General features: G+C 42.2%; 1 protein-coding gene across 1 annotated transcript; it reads right to left on the reverse strand.

The window, feature by feature from the left end:
- Positions 1 to 238: 238 nt before the first annotated feature.
- Positions 239 to 651, reverse strand: LOC144329340 (mitochondrial import inner membrane translocase subunit Tim8 B). The gene has a single exon (XM_077938634.1). The coding sequence runs from the start codon at positions 617 to 619 to the stop codon at positions 368 to 370; it is 252 nt and encodes an 83-aa protein (XP_077794760.1). The 5' UTR covers positions 620 to 651; the 3' UTR covers positions 239 to 367.
- Between the last annotated feature and the right edge of the window lie 20928 nt (positions 652 to 21579).

The raw sequence follows: 21579 nt of genomic DNA on the forward strand, positions 1-21579 counted from the left end.
GATATTACATTCAAGAAATAAGGATATTTAGAGATTATTTGCAGAAATGAAAGTCTCAGTGAAAGATTTGAAAGATACCGTTGAAGGAATTTCCCAGAAAGTGGAGCAAAATGACAAAAAGATGGGAAATAGGAATGTAGAGATTTAAGGAAAATAAAAAGATCATTCGAGAATATCTGGCACTTGAATAACAAGAATTCTTTTTTTTTTTTTTTTCTTTGAACATTTCATCTTTTACTTTTTAGCACCAACAGACTTGATAACAGCCTGATGCTGATCTGACAATGGGTTGACAGCCTTCCCCCACAGGCCCTTAAGTCTGCTTAATAACAAGTCCTTTGCTTCTGTCATTCTCCTGGGGGATGGCCTACTGCCCTCCTTTCTGTACAATCTGGGCAAACCGACTGGTGATGGCAAGAGTGGTGTCAATGAAGCGGTCTACACAGCTGGAGAGACAATTTTCAGTGCGAGAGTCTAGGCGATTCCCTGGCTTCTCCACACATTTATCCCAACATAACTCCATGAAGTGATGCACCTGTGCAGTAAACTGCGCCTTCTGCTGTTCGGCGGCCACCAGGCGCTGCAACTCAGCTTCATCAGCTTCACCCAGCTCGGCCATTGTTCGCCTCAGGCTCGCCACTTTCCGACAACCGAATAACAAGAATTCTATAAGACAAAAGTACCAAACTTTCTTAGCACCAGGGACCAGTTTTGTGGAAGACAATTTTTCCACGGACAGGGATTGGGGTTGGGGGATGGTTTCAGGGTGAAACTGTTCTGTCTCAGATCATCAGAAATTAGATTCTCATAAGGAGCACACAACCTAGATCCCTCACATGGGCAGTTCACAATAAGGTTCACACCTCTATGAGAATTTAATGCTCCTGCTGATCTGACAAGAGGTGGAGCTCAGGGAATAATGCTCACTTGCCCACTACTCACCTCCTACTATGCAGCCCAGTTCCTAACAGGCATGGACTGGTACCAGGCCATGAACCAGTACCAGTCCACAGTCCAGGGATTTGGGAACCCCTGCTCTAAGAGAAGAATTGGGAAAAAAAATGAAAGGGAGGAAATTATGGAAGACATCATTCAAGAAAATTTATCAGAACTGAAAGGTATAAGTTTTCAGATGGAAAAGGCCCATCTAATCCCAGCACAATATGTGAAAATATGACCACAGAAAAAACACATGTACATGACATTTAAGAACACAGGGGTTTATAAAAGATTTCAGAAAAGAAAACAGGCCATATATAAAGAGTCAAGAGTCAAAATGTCTAGAATCCAGAAGAAAATGGAGCAGTGCTTTCAAAATTCTGAGGAAAAATTATTTCCAGCCCAAAATTCACATATCAATTAAGCATAAGGGCAAAATGAAGACATCTTCAGACATGAACTATCTAAAAATTACCTCCTATATACAGTTTCTTAGGAAGGTACTGAAGGATGTATACCACCCAAACAAAGGAGATAATGAAAGGAGAGAAAGATACTGATTGAGACTTCAGAAGTTTGGGCTTACCAGATACAAAATATAGGCATTTAAAGGAATAAAACCTACAAAATTAACAAAGGTACAGAGTTTACATATCTGCTTATGGTGGAAAAGCAATAACTTTCTCACATGAGGAAAAATGGGGAAACATAATTTCATCAACTGCTTAAGCACAGAACCAAATCTTTCATTGGGTTGTAATACCATAGCTCTAGGGTTACTCAGAAATAGAATGATGGTGTGTTCCTATGGGTTTCTTGAGGAGTTCATTCTTTCATGTAATTAGTTTGCTTACTTATTTGTTTGAGTGTGCATTTAGAACCTTAGTCTAAAACAGATTTAAGGTAACGTACTACTATAATATCTTTGGAGAGAAATTGAACAATCTGTGTGGTTTTCTTTACCCTCATTAAAAGAGATTTCTACTGACTGGCGAAAAAGATTATCTAAGTAGGAAAGTAGTACAATATTCTGGTATGCTAAAATAACATTAAGAAATTCTCTGCATCAAAACAATGCCATTCGGCCCGGCGCAGTGGCTCATGCCTGTAATCCCAGCACTTTAGGAGGTCAAGGCGGGTGGATCACCTGAAGTCAGGAGTTCGAAACCACCTTGGCCAACGTGGTAAAACCCCGTCTCTACTAAAAATACAAAAATTAGCTGGGTGTGGTGGCACACGCCTGTAATCCCAGCTACTTGGGAGGCTGAGGCAGGAGAATCTCTTGTACCCGGGAGGTGGAGGTTGCAATGAGCTGAGATCACACCACTGCACTCCAGCCTGGGCAACAGAGCGAGACTCTGTTTCAAAAAAAAAAAGAAAGAAAGAAAAAATGACATTCAAAATATGCATTCTGAAGCCAATATTTTGCAGATGAAAGAATATTATACGCTGTATAAATACTTAGGGGAAGTCAGATTATTATTTTTGTAAGCTACAGAGATGAAGGTGATACTGTCAAAGATACCTTTTTGGTATAATGATGTGAAACTTTGTGATGAGAGCTATTTATGGCAAGAGTTTAGAATGTGGTCATAAAATAACCCACTAATGGCAAACTATAGATATGTCAAAAAGACATTATTTTTCACTAGAAAAAAAAAAGGTGAGCCCTTTCTAGCCTGTTAAGTGTATTGATGGCTTTTTGGCAGAACTTTATTATTGTGAATCTCTTTCACTTGAAAAGCGTATTTCCAACATTTGTCCCCTTGACTCCTTGGGGAGATTATTACACTGATGGATTCTTAAGCTTGCTTTACAGGATATAAAAATGTAGAGGATTAAACCATTTTTCCTTGGTCACTGCTAAGGGGACAGGCTAGGGACCATGAACTTAGATGGCGGCAGCCCTTTGCTGCCACCTCAAATTTCAAGCTTCAATGACATTTCAGAAAGCCTAGGAAGCTTTTAAATGTAAATGGAAAGAGAAATAGGTTTTGGCATTCCTAAGCCTATAGCAGGTCCTTCTAGATTCTAATAGAAATCTCAGCTTCAATTTTCAATATCTTGGTTTTGTTCAAAACTCATGCTGCACATATTTCCACTAACCATTAGTATAAGTAAGGTTTGGTGGAGAGCAAGCAGTCTCCACCAGCTGGTACTGGTGGAAATGGACCTGAAGATCGTTCATCCAGTCCACGAATATTTACAGAGCAGCAGTTGTGTAGTGCCCTCCTAATTCCAGCATAACCAAGTCCCAGCTGTTAAGGAGCCTTCAAGGCCAGTGGAGAAATTGGATAATCACATACACAAAACGAAATAAGAACATAGGACTGTGCATTCTTAAATGATAAATGAATGAGGCAGGCATTAAGTAGCCATCAACTGGTTCTTCTCTTCTCTTCTCTTCTCTTCTCTTCTCTTCTCTTCTCTTCTCTTCTCTTCCCTTCTCTTTTCTTTTCTTTTACTGAGACGGAGTCTGGCTCTTATTGCCGAGGCCTGGAGTGCAACGGCATGATCTTGGCTCACTGCAAACTCTGCCTCCTGAATTCAAGTGATTCTCCTGCCTCAGCCTCCCGAGTAGTTGGGACCAGGCCTGGCTAATGTTTGTATTTTTAGTAGAGACGGGATTTCACCATGTTGGCTAGGCTGGTCTGGAACTCCTGACCTCAGGTGATCCACCCACCTCAGCCTTCCACTTTTCTATTTTTTTTTTTTTTTTTTTGAGACAGGGTCTCGTTCTGACACACAGGCTGGAATGCAATGCCGCTATCATGGCTCACTGCAGCCTCGACCTCTCAAGCTCAAGCAATCCTCCTACCTCAGCCTCCTGACTATCTGGGACTACAGGTACACACCAACATGCCCAGAATTTTTTTTTTTTTTTTTTTTTTTTTTTTCTGTAGAGAAGGGATCTCCCTATGTTGCCAAGGCTGAGCCACTAACTTTCTGAGAAGGGAGGTATCACTAGAGGATAGAGAGGCATCATTACTCAATGGAGCCCAGCTTCTTGTATTCAAATTTTGGCTCAGCCATTTGCCAGCCCTATGACCTGAAGCCAGTTACTTTACCTACCTCTACCTTGGTTTCTGATCTGTAAAGAGCCGAGGTAAGGGTGGGGATAATGTAGAAGCAAAAACTGACACTTTCCATTGTCTCCAATACGATCAAACGTCTTACATTCCACAGTCAGGAAAAAAAAAAACAGAACACTTTGAATATGAGACAAACCAAAATAAGTCACCCTGTCTCATTCTGACCCCCAAATAAAATCTTGAATACTTCCTACAAACTCCTTAAAAAAATATATCTCTTGGCCAGGCACAGTGGCTCACGCCTGTAATCCCAGGACTTTGGGAGGCCGAGGCGGGCGGATCACAAGGTCAGCAGATCAAGACCATCCTGGCTAACACAGTGAAACCCCGTCTCTACTAAAAATACAAAAAATTAGCTGGGCGTGGTGGCGGGCGCCTGTAGTCCCAGCTACTCAGGAGGCTGAAGCAGGAGAATGGCGTGAGCCCGGGAGGCAGAGCTTGCAGTGAGCAGAGATCACGCCACTGCACTCCAGCCTGGGCAACAGATCGAGACTCCCTCTCAAAAAAAAAAAAAAAAAAATGTATCTCTTGGTTTTGCTATGTTGGTATCTGAAGACGTGTCATGACTTTCATGAATATGATCATGTGAGAAAGTTGTTGCTTTTCCACCATAAGCAGATATGTAAACTTTGTACCTTTGTTAATTTTGTAGGTTTTATTCCTTTAAATGCCTATATTTTGTATCTGGTAAGCCCGAACTTCTGAAGTCTCACTCTGTTATATTCTTTGCAAGTAAACGTTCTTTTTTACTTTTTCTTTTTCTTTTTTTTTTTTTTTTTTTTTGAGATGGAGCCTCCCTCTTGTTGCCCAGGCTGGAAAGCAATGGCGTGATCTTGGCTCACTGAAATCTCCGCCTCCTGGGTTCAAGCGATTCTCCTGCCTCAGCCTCCTGAGTAGCTGGGATTACAGGCGCCCACACCCGACTAATTTTTGTATTTTTAGTAGAGATGGGATTTTGCCACGTTGGCCAGGCTGGTCTTGAACTCCTGACCTCAGGTGATCTGACTGCCTCGGCCTCCCAAAGTGCTGGGATTACAGGTGTGAGCCACTGTGCCCAGCCTTTTCTCTCCTTTTCTAAATGCTTCTGCCTCTGAGTCTTCCTTTAAGTTATGATAGTACCTACCTCCTAAAGCTATTGTAAGGATTGAATGAGTAAACATTTATAAAACACACAGCACAGTGCAAGGCTTTTGTTAAATAATAAAGTGGAAGCCGGGCGCAGTGACTTACGCCTGTAATCCCAGCGCTTTGGGAGGCCAAGGTGGGCGGATCACTTGAGGTCAGGAGTTCAAAACCAGCCTGGCCAACATGGTGAAACTCTGTCTCTACTAAAAATACAAAAAAATTAGCCAGGCGTGGTGACAGGTGCTTGTAATCCCAGCTACTCTGGAGGCTGAGGCAGGAGAATCACTTGAACCTGGGAGGCGGAGGGTGCAGTGAGCCAACGTTGTCGTCACGCCACTGCGCTCCAGCCTGGGTGACAGAGCAAGACTCCGTCTCAAAATAATAATAATAATAATAATAATAAAGTGGAGAGAATGAGAAGGCTTCCCAGAGAAGAGTAGACTTTACTTGGTCCAGAAAAATGCATAAGATTTAGATGGGATGAGGGAATGGTGTGAGGACAAGGATGTGACAGCGTGACTAAGGAACACTGAGTAACCTCGTTGGAATGGAACAAAGGACTCACTTTGAGTGTGATGAGAGAGATACCATTGATGGGACTTTCCAGTTTTGAATTACACATTGAAGGGCTTGTTCTTGTTGGTGAAGATAATAGGGAGTCAGTGACATATTTGTACTCAGTGACATGACTTGGCCACAGCTCTGCTGTAAGCAGAGTTTTCTTCCACAAATGCCTCTGGAAGCCAGAGCTTCCAGAAATTTAACTTTATTTTGCATGCTGCCTGCTGCCTTTGCTGAAAATGAAGCACAGCACTGCTTCCTGCCTACTCCCTCCAACCTCCATAATGTCAGTGACTGCTGTTTCCTGCAATCTGCTTAGAGGCCACAGTTGAAGTTATTTTGTAAACTAATTAGAGAAGCCACAATTAGCTTCTTGCGTATGTTCTAGCAGCATTTTTTTTTCCTGCCCATTGTATTTGAGGTCAAACCACTTCAGCTCATGATACAATTTCTGTTAGCACATTGAGTGCTGTGCAACCTTCACTGAGAACTAGTTCCAGAACTCTACTGCCACTGATCACAACACTAACCAAGAAGAGAAATTCATTTATGGACCAGTCAGGAGAGCATTGCTAATTATCTGTAAAGTACTGGTGTGGAGCTTGCTTTTGTTTTGCTTCTTCACTTTGTTTTCTAGCATTTGAAATTCTGTACTTCCTTTTTGATTTTCTAATTTTTAACAAAAATCGACCAGAGGTGGTACCTCACGCCTGTAATCTCAGCACTTTGGAATGCTGAGGTAGGAGGATCATTTGAGATCAGGAGTTTGAGACCATCCTGGGCAACATAGCAAGACCTTGTCTCCACTAAAAATTAATAAAATACAAAAACAATAAATTTCAAAATTCAATGCAACAGAAGACAAAGAGCCTTTCACAATTTTTTGCCAGTCAAAATATTTGCCTGCCAAAATCTTTAACTCTACCTGAATCTTCTAACCCTTGGTGTTTTTCTGTCTCTGCAAGGGAGTCCAGAAGCTCTATGGGTGTGTTTCAGGGAATGTAACTATTCACCTGTAGCAATTCCAATTTACTTGGTAGCTAGATTAAATCATTTAGTCAGCATGGTATTGAGAAAAGAGCACTGGGTTCTTGTCCTGACCATGATACTCGCACATTGCATGTTCTCAAACAATACACCTACATTCACTAAGCCTGATTTTTCTCATCTGTAAAACAAGAGGGTTGAACTGGACTAGACAGCACCTAACATCCTTTCCACTATTAAAATTCTACAATCCATGATCTCATGTGTATTAATTAATCAAGATTCCCTAAGTCAAGTCATCACACTCTGGGATGCACTCATTGTGGTAGAAAGATTCTGACATAGCTCCCAATGTTCCATGACTCTTGATGTTCATTCCCATATGTAATCCCCTGTCCTTCAGTGTGGGCTGGACCTGGCAACTTACTTCCAATCAGTAGAATACAGCAAACGTAATGTGATGTCATTTTCATGATTAAGTACAATACTGCAATGCCAGCTGATACTAATCTGATGCTAACCACCTGGGGTTAGAGCAGACTCCACAGATGTAAGGGCACAGTCCCCAACAAGACTGCCTGCATGTCAGGCACCAGCTACAAGTTTAGGGGTCCCCAGGCCACTGTCACTTTCGAACAATGAGCTACAAGTTTGGGGAGATTTCACTCCTCCCACCACCAGGTTCAATAATTTACTAGAGCAGCTCACAGAATTCAGGGAAGTGCTACACTTACAGTTACAATTTTGTTATAAAGGATACAAATCAGAACCAGCCAAATGAAGAGACACACAGAGCAAGTTCAGGAAGGGTCCCACACAGAGTTCCTACGTCTGCTGTCTGTAGGATCAGGACACATCACCTTCCTGGTACATCAATGTGTTCACCAGCCAGGAAGTATACCCAAACTTCAGTGTCCAGAGTTTTTTATTGGCATTCCATTATGTAGGCATGATTAACTGAATCACTGGTCATGTGATGCGATTAAACTCAATCTCCAACCTTCTCTGTTCCCTGGGATTTATGCTGAAAATTTCAACCCTCTAATCACATAGTTGGCTGTGCTGGAATGGCCAATCCCTATGCTGAAACTAGATGAGGACCCATCATGAGTTATCTCATTAGCATAAATTGAGGTGTGGTTGAGGGGCCCACCATGAGTAACAAAGACATTCCTAGAACTCTGGAAATTCCAAGGATTTAGAGGTTTTAACCTCCCAGGAACCAGGAGCAAAGACTAGACTAACTTTTTATTAAACAACATTAGGTCCCAAAATATTGTGACTTTTGTCTTGCTAGTAGAAAAACTCTTTAACTGGCTTTGATGAAGCAAATGGCAAGGTATTGAGGGAAGCCTCAGTCAGTGATGCTGGAGAAACTGAATCTCATCAACTGTGTGAGTGAGGTTGGGAGTATATCCTTCCCCAGCGGAGCCTTCAGATGAGGCCCTTGTAAATGAAAAATAAAATGCTAAGCACTCCAACTGATTGAATGGACCCCTCCTCTCAGCCAAGGGGATATCAGAGAAACCTTTAAAAAACTAGTTTGGGCTATGATGGGAAGTTGGGAGTCAGATATGCCTCATCATACTCTCCTCTCTTTGGAATTCAGGCACAACTGACCATCATTAATATTAAAGCAGAGATCTTAAGACTGACAAAACAGACTCTTTGTAGCAATAAGATGCCAAATTGCAACCTGACTCTGTGATAGCATCATGACAGTTAGCAGGCCCTGAAAGTATTTTACCCTAAAATATATTTCCCTGACTTTTTTTTTTTTTTTTTTTTTTTTTGAGACAGAGTCTCACTCTGTCACCCAGGCTGGAGTGCAGTGGCATGGTATCTCGGCTCACTTTAACCTCTGCCTCCTGGGTTCAAGCAATTCTTCCACCTAGGCCTCCAGAGTAGTTGGGATTACAGGCATGTGTCACCATGCCCAGCTAATTTTGTATTTTTGGTAGAGACAGGGTTTCACCCTGTTGTCCAGGCTGGTCTCAAACTCCTGACCTTGTGATCCAGCCACCTCGGCCTCCCAAAGTGCTGGGATTACAGGCGTGAGCCACTGCTCCCGGCCACCCTGACATTTTTTTAATGGCTCTGCAAAGTTAACTCGTGTAGGGGAAATCCTCTTCTCTTTCCAGGTCTGTTTCTGATCCTGAAGAGATTAGCTGAGCGTTTAGCACATTTTAAAAATCTGAATAGAAAATATTTGACTGGGCGCAGTGGCTCACACATAAGGTCAGGAGTTCAAGACCAGCCTGGCCAACATGGTGAAACCCCATCTCTACTAAAAATACAAAGATTAGTCAGGCATGGTGGCACATGCCTGTAATCCCAGCTACTTGTGAGGCCAAGGCAGGAGAATCACCTGAACCCGGGAGGCAGAGGTCGCAGTGAGCTGAGATAATGCCGTTACACTCCAACCTGGGCAACTTAGCAAGATTCTGTCTCAAAAAAAAAAAAAGTTTGCCATCTATTTCTTGTAAGGGTGGCCACCTGTAAGACTTCTTCTACATAATAAGAACCTTGGTCTTCACAGCCCCTTATCTTAACCCAGACACTCCTTTCTATTAATTCCTAGTCTTTAAATATTAATTTAACTCTTTCAACTAATTGCCAATGAAAAAAATCTTTGAATCCTCTTACGACCTGTAAACTCCCACTTTGAGTTGTCCCACTTTTCCAGATTAACCAATACATACCTTACATGTGTTGATTTGTGTCTCCCTAAAATATATGAAAGCAAGCTGTAAGCTAACAACCTTGGGTACATGTTCTCTGGACTTCCTGGAGCTGTGTCACAGGTCATGGTCCTCCTATTTAGCTCAGAATAAATCTCTTCAAATATTTTACAGAGTTTGGCTTTTTCATCAACACCCTTGATTTCAGTCTTGTGAGAACTCCTGAAGCAGAGGACCTGGCTAAACCCTTCCCAGTTTCCTGATTCATGGTAACTGTGAAATAATAATTATGTGTTGTTTTAATCTGCCAAATTTTGAAATAATTTGTTATACAATACATGTAACTACTATGCTGGCTCTATTATGACTAAAAGTCAGTGATGTCCTGAACACAAACAATGGGAAAATTAAATTAAAGAAATAGATTTTCTATGCTAATGCTAAGTGAATGATAAAATGAGATGGATTTGTTTAAGCAGAAAACTACCAGGATTCTGAACTTCTTATCTTAGAAACAAAGTTGGAAAAGCTTGGCAATAAATCCTAATGTTAACAATGTTCATCTTAAACTGTATGCCAGGCATGGTTCTAAGTACTTTATATTAATTATCTCATTTAATTCTCACAATAATTCTGTGAGGGAGTTATACTTATTCCTATTGCAGATGGGAAAACTGAGGCACGGAAAGACTGAATGACTTACCTTAGATCAAATAGGAGGTAAGCCATAAAGTGAAGATTTGAACCCCTAGTGGCCAGAATTCAGAACTATTGCACTAAAACCCTACATTACACTGCCCCCAATAAAAACTCAAACTGCAGGCTGGGCACCATGGCTCACACCTATAATCCCAGCACTTTGGGAGGCCAAAGTAGGTGAATTGCCTGAGCTCAGGAGTTCAAGACCAGCCAGGGCAAGGTGATGAAATCCAAGCTCTACAAAAAATACAAAAATTAGTCAGGTGTGGTGGTGAGCACCTGTAGTCTCAGCTACTCAGGAGGCTGAGGCAGGAGGATCACTTGAGCCTGGGAGGTCAAGGCTGCAGTAAACAGAGATTACGACACCACACTCCAGCCTCAGAGTGAGACCCCCCCCAAAAAAAAAACCTCACACTGCAAAGCTTCACATTAATTTCCCAAAGTTCCACTTTCAAAGAGTTGCTTCCCCTAAGGTTTAACTACTATCTATTTATATGTCATTATTACAAAAGAGGATATAAAGTATCTCAATAATTCTACAGTTCATCATAATTAAAATAAAATCAGTTGAGTAAATTGGAACAAGGAGAATATAAAGATTAAAAAAAATAGAATGAAGCTCAGAGCAAAATGAAAGCTATGAGGGTTTATTCACCGGAGAGGTAGAAATTACAAAGTTAACTCTGAATGTTCAAGATTCCAGGCAAATAAAAAATATATATGATCAATTACATGGTCCACAGAGCTCTCAAAAGATTAAAGAAAGTAGTTGCACAGGAAAAAATATATATATATTATTCCTAGTTGAAACCAGAAGAAAATTTTTCCTGTAGGCTCCCACAAAGGAGACGCTGTGTAAATACGGTCATCAACCACCTCAAAAATATCTATAGGATGCTGAAATAATGCTATCCAGCTTCCTGCTGATGGTCCAACACATGCACAGATTTTAGAATCATTAGAAATATTGATGAAATGCCTAACTTATCTCTTTTTTCTTTTTAAATTTTCTTTCTCAATTTTTTTATTCCTCCTACTCTCTGATACCTGCTCTTTGGTGGTTTGAACATTAGTGGAAAACCTGTAAAATTTGGGGCTGAAAATGAAGACCAGATATAAAATCACTATAGCTGCTAAAATGGCTACAGGGAAGGAGAAAAGGAAGGGGAATAAAAGGAGGATGTGGTTCCCTCAATAAAGAAACGGCTTCCTTCATGCTGGCAAACTAATCCTCTTTTCTCTATATATATGTTCTGCATTCTGTTATCCCACCAGTCACATTTTTTTTTTTTTTTTTTCAGACGGAGTTTTGCTCTTGTTGCCCAGGCTGGAGTACAGTGGTGAGATCTTGGCTCACCTCAACCTCTGCCTCCCGGATTCAAGCGATTCTCCTGCCTCAGCCTCCCGAGTGGCTGGGATTACAGGCACACGTCACCGCACCTGTCTAAGTTTGTATTTTCAGTAGAGACGGGGTTTCTCCATGTTGGTCAGGCCGGTCTCGAACTCTCGACCTCAGGTGATCCTGTAAAAATACAAAAATTAGGCAAGTGTTGTGTCACGCGCCTGTAGTCTCAGCCACTCCGGAGGCTGAGACAGAAGAATCGCTTGAACCCAGGAGGCGGAGGTTGCAGCGAGCCAAGATCGCACCACTACACTCCAGCCTGGGCGACAGAGCGAGACTCCACCTTGTTAGGTATGAGTTCTAAATTTCTTTGCAAAGAATTAACATGTCGGTATGTTCAATTCTTTGCCTTCTACTTTTAAACTTAACTGCCTCATAAAGCAACCTTTTTCTATTACCCTCCACCCTGACTCATTCCGATTACCTACTCCACCCTGACTGATTCCCATCACCTGCTCCACCCCAACTCATTCCGATTACCTGCTACCTGCTCTGCCCTGACTCCTGCCAAAGCACTCACCCAGTCATTCTCTTTAAATTAACCAATTGGAATTAGTTTAGCCTGTGTGGTCTAACCCCAGCCAATAGGGGAACGACACAGCAGCAGAGGCCACGTGCGTCAGGGATAAGAACCCCTTCCCCTCCCTTGTCCAAATGTGTGCTCACCGTTGTTCCATCTGTAAGGGTGCACCCTTCTATATAGAAATACCTTGCCTTGCTGAGAATTAAAAAGAAAATTTTATACTCGAGTGCTATTCCTTTTGTGGCACCAAAACTTTATACATGACACACCTCAAAAAAAAGAAGAGACAGGGTCCCACTCTATTGCAAAGACTGGAGTGCAGTGGTGTCATCATAGCTCACTACAGCCTTGAACTACAGCCTCAAGTGTTCCTTCCGCCTTATCCTCTCAAGTAGCTGGGACTACAGGTGTGTGCCCCCACACCTGGCTAATTTTTGTATTTTTTGTAGAGGTAGGGTTCTCACTGTGTTGCCCAGTCTGCCTCGAACTTCAAGTGATCCTCCCTCCCTGACCTCCCAAAGTGCTGGATTACAGGCATAATTGCATCTGGTCCTAGTCAAATTGTAAATATGCTATTCAGACACACTAGATTCAAACACTTATAGCTTCTTATTTTGAAGTTGCAGTATGATTCTTATTCTTTGCTGTGAAATCTAAATCCTCCGACACCACCTTCCACAGCCCAGCAGGAGAATGTCCTGCCACACGTAGCTATTTGAAGTCTCTGGCTCACCTATTTGAATGCTCATTATTTCCTAGATTCAAATGGCCTTATAAATGCACCTATTGTATGATTATAGAAGAACTATTAAAAATAATTCAGGAAGCCAAAGGTTATAAAACAGAGACATGAGTAATTGCTTTGGTCTGTGATCGTTAAATGGCATCCATAAAAGGCCAAGCATTTAAATTGGGGCAGGATAAGGCAAAACACAGCACAACTTCCCAGAATGTCCTTTAGCAGATCAATGCTTATGGTTGTCTAATTTCATGTGATTATTAGAATAGACAAGTGAAGGCCAGGCGAGGTGGTTCATGCCTGTAATCCCAGCACTTTGGGAGGCCGAGGTGGGTGGATTCCTTGAGCTCAGGAGACCAGCCTGGCAACATGGTAAAACCCCATCTCTACTAAAAACACAAAAAATTAGCCAGGTATGGTGGCATGTGCCTGTAGTCCCAGCTACTCAGGAGGCTTAGGTGGGAGAACCACCTGAGCCCAAGAGGTCAAGGCTACGGTGAACGGAGGTCAAGCCACTGCATTTCTGCCTGGGTAAATGGAGGGAGACCCTGTTCCAAAAAAAAAAAAAAAAAAAAAAGACAAGTGAGTCTCAAAGGTAAGGACTAACCCTTACCATGAAGGGGACTTCTCAGAACCTGGAGAAGCGGACTATGTAAATTGAAATCACATTATGATGTTACACTATTATTTATATTGGTAAAAGGACAAATGCATATTTTTGTTGTAAAAACTTCTTCTTCTTCTTCTTCTTTTTTTTTTTAATGGAAGGAGTCTCCTTCTGTGGCCCAGGCTGGAGTGCAGTGGCATGATCTTGGCTCCCTGCAACCTCCACCTCCCGGGTTCAAGCGATTCTCCTCCCTCAGTCTCCCGAGTAGCTAAGATTACAGGTGTGCACCACCACACCCGGCTAATTTTTGTATTTTCAGTAGAGACAGGGTTTCACCATGTTGGTAAGACTGGTCTCAAATTCCTGAGCTCAAGTAATCTGCCCGCCTTGGCCTCCCAAACGCTGGGAAAGGCGTGAGCCACCATGCCTAGCCCTGTAAAATTTCTTTTTTTTTTTTTTTTTTTTTTTGAGACGGAGTCTCGCTCTGCCGCCCAGGCTGGAGTGCAGTGGCCAGATCTCGGCTCACTGCAAGCTCCACATCCCGGGTTCACGCCATTCTCCTGCCTCAGCCTCCCGAGTATCTGGGACTACAGGCGCCCGCCACCTCGCCCGGCTAGTTTTTTGTATTTTTTAGTAGAGACGGGGTTTCACCGTGTCAGCCAGGATGGTCTCGATCTCCTGACCTCATGATCCGCCCGTCTCGGCCTCCCAAAGTGCTGGGATTACAGGCTTGAGCCACCGCGCCCGGCCTGTAAAATTTCTAAAAGTAGCATTTGCAAAAAATAATCTTGGTTGCTGAGAATGCAAGAAACAATGATTCTCAGAGTCATAAGAAAGCAGGGGAAATGAGGGTGTGCCTTTCTGTGGATACACTCAGCACCTCAGGACAGCACCTGGGATGGTTATGATTATAAAAGATAATGGGGGCTATGCACAGTGGCTCATGCCTGTAATCCCAACACTTTGAGAGGCCAAGGCAGGAGAATCAGTTGAACCCAGGAGTTCAAGACCAGCTTGAGCAACATCATAAGACCTCATTTCTACAAAAACAAAATTTAAGTTAGCTGGGCTTGGTGGTGTGCACCTGTAGTCCCAGCTACTCCAGAGGCTGAGGCAGGAGGATTGCTTGAGCCCAGGAGTTTGAGGCTACAGTGAGCTATGATCACAACACTACACTCCAGCCTCTGACACTACAGGTGACAAAGTGCAACCCCGTATTAAATAAAAAGAAAAAAAAGATAATCAAGAGGATATAAAAGAAGACATGGACTTAAAAGTTGAGAAAATTGGCCGGGCGTGGTGGCTCATACCTGTAATCCCAGCACTTTGGGAGGCCAAGGCGGGCAGATCACGAGGTCAGGAGTTCAAGACCAGCCTGACCAACATGGTGAAACCCCATCTCTACAAAAAATACAAAAATTAGCCGGGCGTGGTGGCGCATGTCTGTAATCCCAGCTACTCAGGAGGTTGAGGCAGGAGAATCGCTTGAACCTGGAAGGCGGAGGTTGCAGTGAGCCAAGATCATGCCACTGCACTCCAACCTGGGTGACAGAGCGAGAGACTCTGTCTCAAAAAAAAAAAAAAAGTTGAGAAACGTTGTACCAGCCAATGGGCCATGTCTAACTCATCTTCCTTTCCCCCATGCTAAAATTCCATTAAACAAAATTCTAGGACAAATAAATCCAAATACATCTAATCGATGGTGATGGAATGAATATCAGTGGTTGCTTGGGGCAGGGGGTGTGGAAAATGGAAACCGATTGGAAAGGGGCACAAGGAAACCTTTCAGGGTGATGAAAATGTCCTATATCTTGATTGTGGTGGTGGTTGTATGAGGATATATATTTATTATTCATCAAACTGTACCAATAAGTATGTACACTTTATTATATGCAAATTATACCATTATTAAGGCTTTTTTTAAGACTATGTTGCCCAAGGTGAACTTGAATTCCTGGGCTCAAACAATCCTCCAGCCTCACCCTCCCGAGTAGCTGGGACTACAGGTACATGCCACCACTCCCAGCTATTAAGTTGATTTTAAAAGGAACCACAACATGTGCAAAAGAGAACCCTTGCCCTAAACCTGCTCCTCAAGTCTTCCCCATCTCAGGAAATGTCAACTCCATTCTTTCATTTATTTAGATCTTGGAGTCATCTTTGACTGCTTTGTCTATTTAATCTACATTTTCTTTATTTTCATCTATGTTTGAAGGATATCCAGACCCTGATCTCTTCCTAGTACTTTTCCCTCTTCCATCCTGGTGCAAGCCACTATCATCTCACTGACGCAGGAAACTCTGAACTGGTCCCCTGCTTTCATAGCCTCCTGACTTCTCAACTATTCTCCCTGACATGGCCGGAGTGATCCATTTGCAATATTTTTGCTCACATGACTCCTGCACTCAACAACCCCCATAGTTTCCTTTCTAATTCAGTATAAATTCCAAAGTGCTTACATGGCCTGCAAAAGACCCTACGTGATCTGTCCCCAACCCTCTCCCTCATATTCACGTATTCTCTCCCACCCTCAACGCACACACCTCTACACTTCTCATTACAATTCTCTTTACTCACTAGGCTCACTATCCTCCATGCTGTTTTTCAAACACACCAAGCACACTTCCGCCTCAGGACTTTGACTTGTGCCTTTGCCTTCAATAACATTGACATCCTCCCAGATATCCCAAGGCCTCATCAGAGAAGTCATCACTAACTGGCCCATATAATAGCATTCCATCTCTCTCTCTATCCCTCAATCCTGCTTTATTTTTCTTCATTGCACTTGTCTTACATATTGTATGTGTTTCTTTCTCTCCCATAACTAGAATGTATTTTGTATGTTTTGTTTGCTGCTGCTGTATACCAAGAGCCTAGAGCAACACATTTTTGCTAAATGAATTAATGAGTCCATTTTTCTTTCCTTTCAAGTCCTGACCATGAATATCTTAAAATTGCCCTGGCTAAAATGTAACTCTTGGCTGGGCATGCTGGCTCACATTTGTAATCCCAGCACTTTGGGAGGCCAAGGTGGGCGGATCACCTGAGGTCAAGAGTTCAAGACCAACCTGACCAATGTGGTGAAATCCCGTCTCTACTAAAAATACAAAAATTCCCCGGGTGTGGTGGTGGACACCTGTTGTCCCAGCTACTCAGGAGGCTGAGGCAGGAGAATCACTTGAACCTGGGAGGCAGAGGTTGCAGTGAGCTGATGTAGTGCCACTGCACCCACCCTGGGTAACAAAGTGAGACTCTGGCTCAAAAATAAATAAATAAATAATAAAAATAAAATGTAACTCTTGGTTATTCTCATTGTGCTCAAACATGTGCCTCCTTTAGTCTGTTCTTCCCATTTAATGGCATCATCCTTCACCTTGGTGCTCAAAAGACTAGAAATCATCCTTGATTCCTCTCCTTACCTCATCTACTGCATTCAATCCATCAAAGATCCTTTTATTAATAGATTTATCTCCAAAATATATCCTAATCCATCTCTTTCCTTATATCTCTACTGCCACCATCCTAGCGCAAGCCAACATTGTCTTTGCCCTGGAATATTAAAATAGATTCCAGACTATTCTACCAATATCCTCTTCCAATTCAATATCCACACAGAAGCTGGTGACATTTTCTTTTAGTGGTGGTTGTTTTTTTTGGTTTGTTTTTTTGTGAGTTTTTTTTTTTTTTTTTTTGAGACACCCAGGCTGGAATATAGTGGTGCATTCTCAGCTCACTGCAACCCTTGCCTCGCAGGTTAAAGCAATTCTCCTGTCTCAGCTTCCCCAGTAGCTGGGATTACAAACGTGTGCCACCACACTTGGCTAATTTTTGTGTTTTTAGTAGAGACGGGGTTTCGCCATGTTGGCCAGGCCGGTCTCAAATTCCTGACCTCAGGTGATCCGCCCACCTCAGCCTCCTAAAGTGCTGGAATTACACGTGTGAGTCACCACGCCCAGCTGCTGGTGACATTTTCAAATCAGAATATGTTATTTCCTGATGAAAAGACCACAAACTTCAGTGTCCAGAGTTTTTACTGCCATTTCATTATGTAGGCATGATTGATGTAGGTCATGTGCTGTGATTAAACTCAATGTCCAAACTCCTCTGCTCCCTGAAAGTTGAGTTGAAAGTTCGAACCCTCTAATCACATAGTTGGTCATTCCAGCATGGCCAATGACTATACTGAAACTATTTAGGGGTCCATCAGGAGTCATCTCATTAGCATAAATTCAGGTGTGGTTGAGGGGCCCACCATGAGTAACAAAGACACTGGTATAACTCAGGAAATTCCAAGGATTTAGAGGTTACCTCTCAGGAACCAGAACCAAAGATCAGGCAAATTCTGTGTTATACAACAGACCAACAGTTCTGGTCTGAATGTTTAGCTTCCTTGAGCCCTTAGAATAAAATGTAGTCATCTTCCTATGGCCTAGAAGACTCTGTGTGATCTACCTCTTGCCTATTACCTCCCTCTCATTATCATCTACCCCCCTGGCTTTCTTTCAGAAGCACCAAGTTCATTCTGACCTGGTATTCTCTTGCTTGATTCTGTGATGGTTAATTTTATGTGTCAACCTGACAGGGCTATGGGGTGAAATGGCCTTTTGAAGACTCAGTGACTCAAATGTCCATGGTCTCCACTTCTACTACTAAAGGAAAATGCACTTATAAAGAGATGGAAGAGATGTATTAGAGAACGTTTGCAAGTATTCCTGTTGCAAGTAAACATGAAACTACTTTACCAATTTCTACCAATGTTGAAATATCTTATGTTCCAATATTAGCCACTCTGACCTTAAAATATTCAAACTCTTTAATTCATTAATGTCTGATATAGTTTGAACATTTGTCCCCTCCAAAACTCATGTTGAAATGTAATCCCCAATGTTGAAGGTAGGGCATGGTAGGAGGTGTTTGGGTCATATTCGCAGATCCCTCATGAATGTCTTGGTCCTGTGCTTACGATAATGAGTGAGTTCTCATAAGATCTGGTTGTTTAAAAGTGTGTGACACATCCTGCCCCCCTTGCTGCCTGTCTCCTGCTCTTACTCTTTCCATGTGACGGGGCAGCTCCCACTTCACCTTCCACCATGATTGTAAGCTTCCTAAGGCTCCACTAGAAACAGATGCTAGAGCCATACTTCTACAGCCTGCAGAACTGTAAGCCAGTTAAACCTCTCCTCTTTTCTTTATAAATTACCCAACCTCAGTTATTTCTTTGTAGCAATGCAAGAACAGCCTAACACAATGTCACTCCTGATAAATTATTCTAAAATATTTTTAATTTTTAATTTTAATCTATAATGTAAGTAAAAAATTAGAAACTACCAGAGTGTCCAATATTTGGTAAATGGATGGGTTAACTATAGGCATTTTTTCTTTTCGAGATGGAGTCTCGCTCTGTCACCCAAGCTAGAGTGTATTGGTGCCATCTCGGCTCACTGCAAACTCTGCCTCCTGGGTTCAAGCAATTCTCCTGGCCTCAGCCTCCCAAGTAGCTGGGATTACAGGCACCCGCCACCACACCCAGCTAATTTTTGTATTTTTAGTAGAGAACGGGTTTCACCATGTTGGACAAGCTGGTCTTGAACTCCTGACCTCAAATGATCTGCCTGCCTCAGCCTCCCAAAGTGCTGGGATTACAGACGTGAGCCACTGTGCCCAGCCTAGACATTTAACATTATAATTACCAACTGCTATGGTCTGAATGTCTATGCCCCCCAAAATTCATATATTGAAACCTATTCCCTAATGTGATAGTATTAAGAGGTGGGGGTTTGGGGAGGTGATTAGGTTATAAGGGTGGAGCCCTTATGAATGAGATTAGTGCCCTTATGTAAGAGGTCCAAGAAAACTTACTCATCCTTCCCACCAGGTAAGGACATAGCAAGAAGGCATCATCTATGAAATAGAATGAGCCTTCACTAGACATGAAATCTGCTGGCACTTTAATCTTGGACTTTGCAGCCTCTAGAACAGTATGTAAGATATAAATTTATATTGTTTATAAGCCACCAAGTTTATGGTATTTTTATTACAGCAGTTTGAATGAACTAAGTCACCAACCTTATATATCATCAAGGAAAAAATACTTCTAATATGTTATATATATTTTTTAAAAACCAAAATGTATTTACTTTTTTTTTTAGACAGAGTCTTGCTGTGTCACCTAGGCTGAAGTGCACTGGCACAATCATGGCTCACTGCAGCCTCAACCTCCTGGACTCAACTGATCCTCCTGCCTCAGCCTCCCAAATAACTTGGACCACAGGTGCTCGCCACCATGCCTAGTTAATTTTTTATTTTTATTTTTTGTAGAGACAAGGTCTTGCTAGGTTGCCCAGGCTGGTCTTGAATTCCTGGGCTCAAGGAATTCTCCCATCTCAGTCTCCCAAAGTGCAAAGTTTAAATCTGTAAATTTTTGGCCGGGTGCGCTGGCTCACATTTGTATTCTCAGCACTTTGGGAGGCCAAGGCGAGTAGATCACTTGAGGTCAGGAGTTCATGACCAGCCTGGCCAACACGGTGAAACCCTGTCTCTACAAAAAATACAAAAATGGTGCCATGTACCTGTATCCCCAATTACTCAGGAGACTGAGGCCAAGAATTGCTTGAACTCAGGAAGCAGAGGTTGCAGTGAGCCGAGATTGTGCCACTGCACTCCAGCCTGGGTGACAGAGTGAGACCTTGTCTCAAAAAAATATAATAAATAAATAAATTTGTAAATGTTTATGTTAAAAATACGTGAAATAAGAGTATAGTATGCAAGGAATCGCAGAGAAGTGAAACTACTGTATTAGAATAGCAAAAATAGAGAGGTAGTTTACATTTTCTAAATTTTTCTTTAATGCTGGTTCAATAAATTTTTACAAGAAAAATTTTATACAAAACAAAATGATGTTTACTTTCAGATCTTATGGGTACTATTCAGCAATGTATGCCTGAAGACTGGTTTTTCCAAACCTGCTGAACCTAAGAACTCCCTGAAGTTCTTGTTAATATAGGTTCCCTGGACCCGCCCCAGATGCATTGAATCCACATCTCCAGAGAAGGTACCCAAGAATCTTTGTCTTTAATAAGCACTGATGATTTGGCAACCACTAATTTAGGGCAGCAAATGACATCATTGTGACTTGAAAGAGCCTGTGTCCACCAATTGACTTGCACCCATAAGTATATGTTTCTCATGCCTCCTTATTCCCTCTTATTAAAGAACCTCAACCTTGTTCTTCTGTGAGCTCAAAGGATAGCAATGTTCTCAAGTAATACATACTAACAGAAAAGAAAATTAGAACCTGACTTAGGTTACTCAATGAATTACAGGTAGAGAGCAGACCAAAATACTGTTTATGCAATCTGCAGGCAGAAAAAATGAAGCTATTTTTTTAAGTGACATTAAAATGATTGCAATGATAGATTGGGAAGAGGGTAATAACAGAAGAAGGAAGTAGATAGAAACACAAAATCAAGCTTCCTATAGTCAGAGGGAAAGATACCCCTGTTCCTTCATTTTCCTTCCCACCCTCAGCCCAAGTTAAGGGTAAGTGGCTACATAGTCAGAGTCTGTCCAGGAACCCAGCTCAAGTTTTGTTAGGCTAAATGCTGTGAAGAAGTTCCCAGGGGGAAATGGTGGCCATATATTCATTTCCAATATGTGACAAGGGGAAAGGGTGTTTCCAGAACCTGTCAAATGAACTGTGAAGATACGTACTGGGAGAGTCAAGAGAAAGAACAAAGTACAAAACAGGTCAAGTGACTCAGTGGTTTGGTTCTAGACCGCATACCCCCTTTTTTAGGCAACAGCCAAACTGATGATGAGAGCAGCCAAGTTACTTAGCACCCCTATAGTAGTCTGTTCTCACACTGCTATAAAGAACAGCCTGAGACTGGGTAATTTATAAAAGGAAGAGTTTTAATTGACTCATAGTTCCGCATGGCTGGGGAGGCCTCAGGAAACTTTAATCACGGCAGAAGGAGAAGCAAATACGTTCTTCTTCACACAGCGGGAGGAGAGAGAAGAATGAGAATCAAGCGAAAAGAGAAGCTCCTTATAAAACCATCACAGCTTGTGAGAGCTTCACTATCACAAGAACAGCATGGGGGGAACCACTCCCATGATTCAATTACCTCCCACCAGGTCCCTCCCACCACACATGTGGATTATGGAAACTACAACTCAAGATGAGATCTGGGTGGGGACACAGCCAAACCATATCAGCCCTCCA

This window comes from Macaca mulatta, chromosome 1, assembly GCF_049350105.2.
Source record: "Macaca mulatta isolate MMU2019108-1 chromosome 1, T2T-MMU8v2.0, whole genome shotgun sequence".
Taxonomy (NCBI): Eukaryota; Metazoa; Chordata; class Mammalia; order Primates; family Cercopithecidae; genus Macaca; species Macaca mulatta.

What these genes read in the sequence shown, in the direction of transcription:
- LOC144329340 (XM_077938634.1), bottom strand. Translation starts at nt 619, where the DNA reads ATGGCCGAGCTGGGTGAAGCTGATGAAGCTGAGTTGCAGCGCCTGGTG.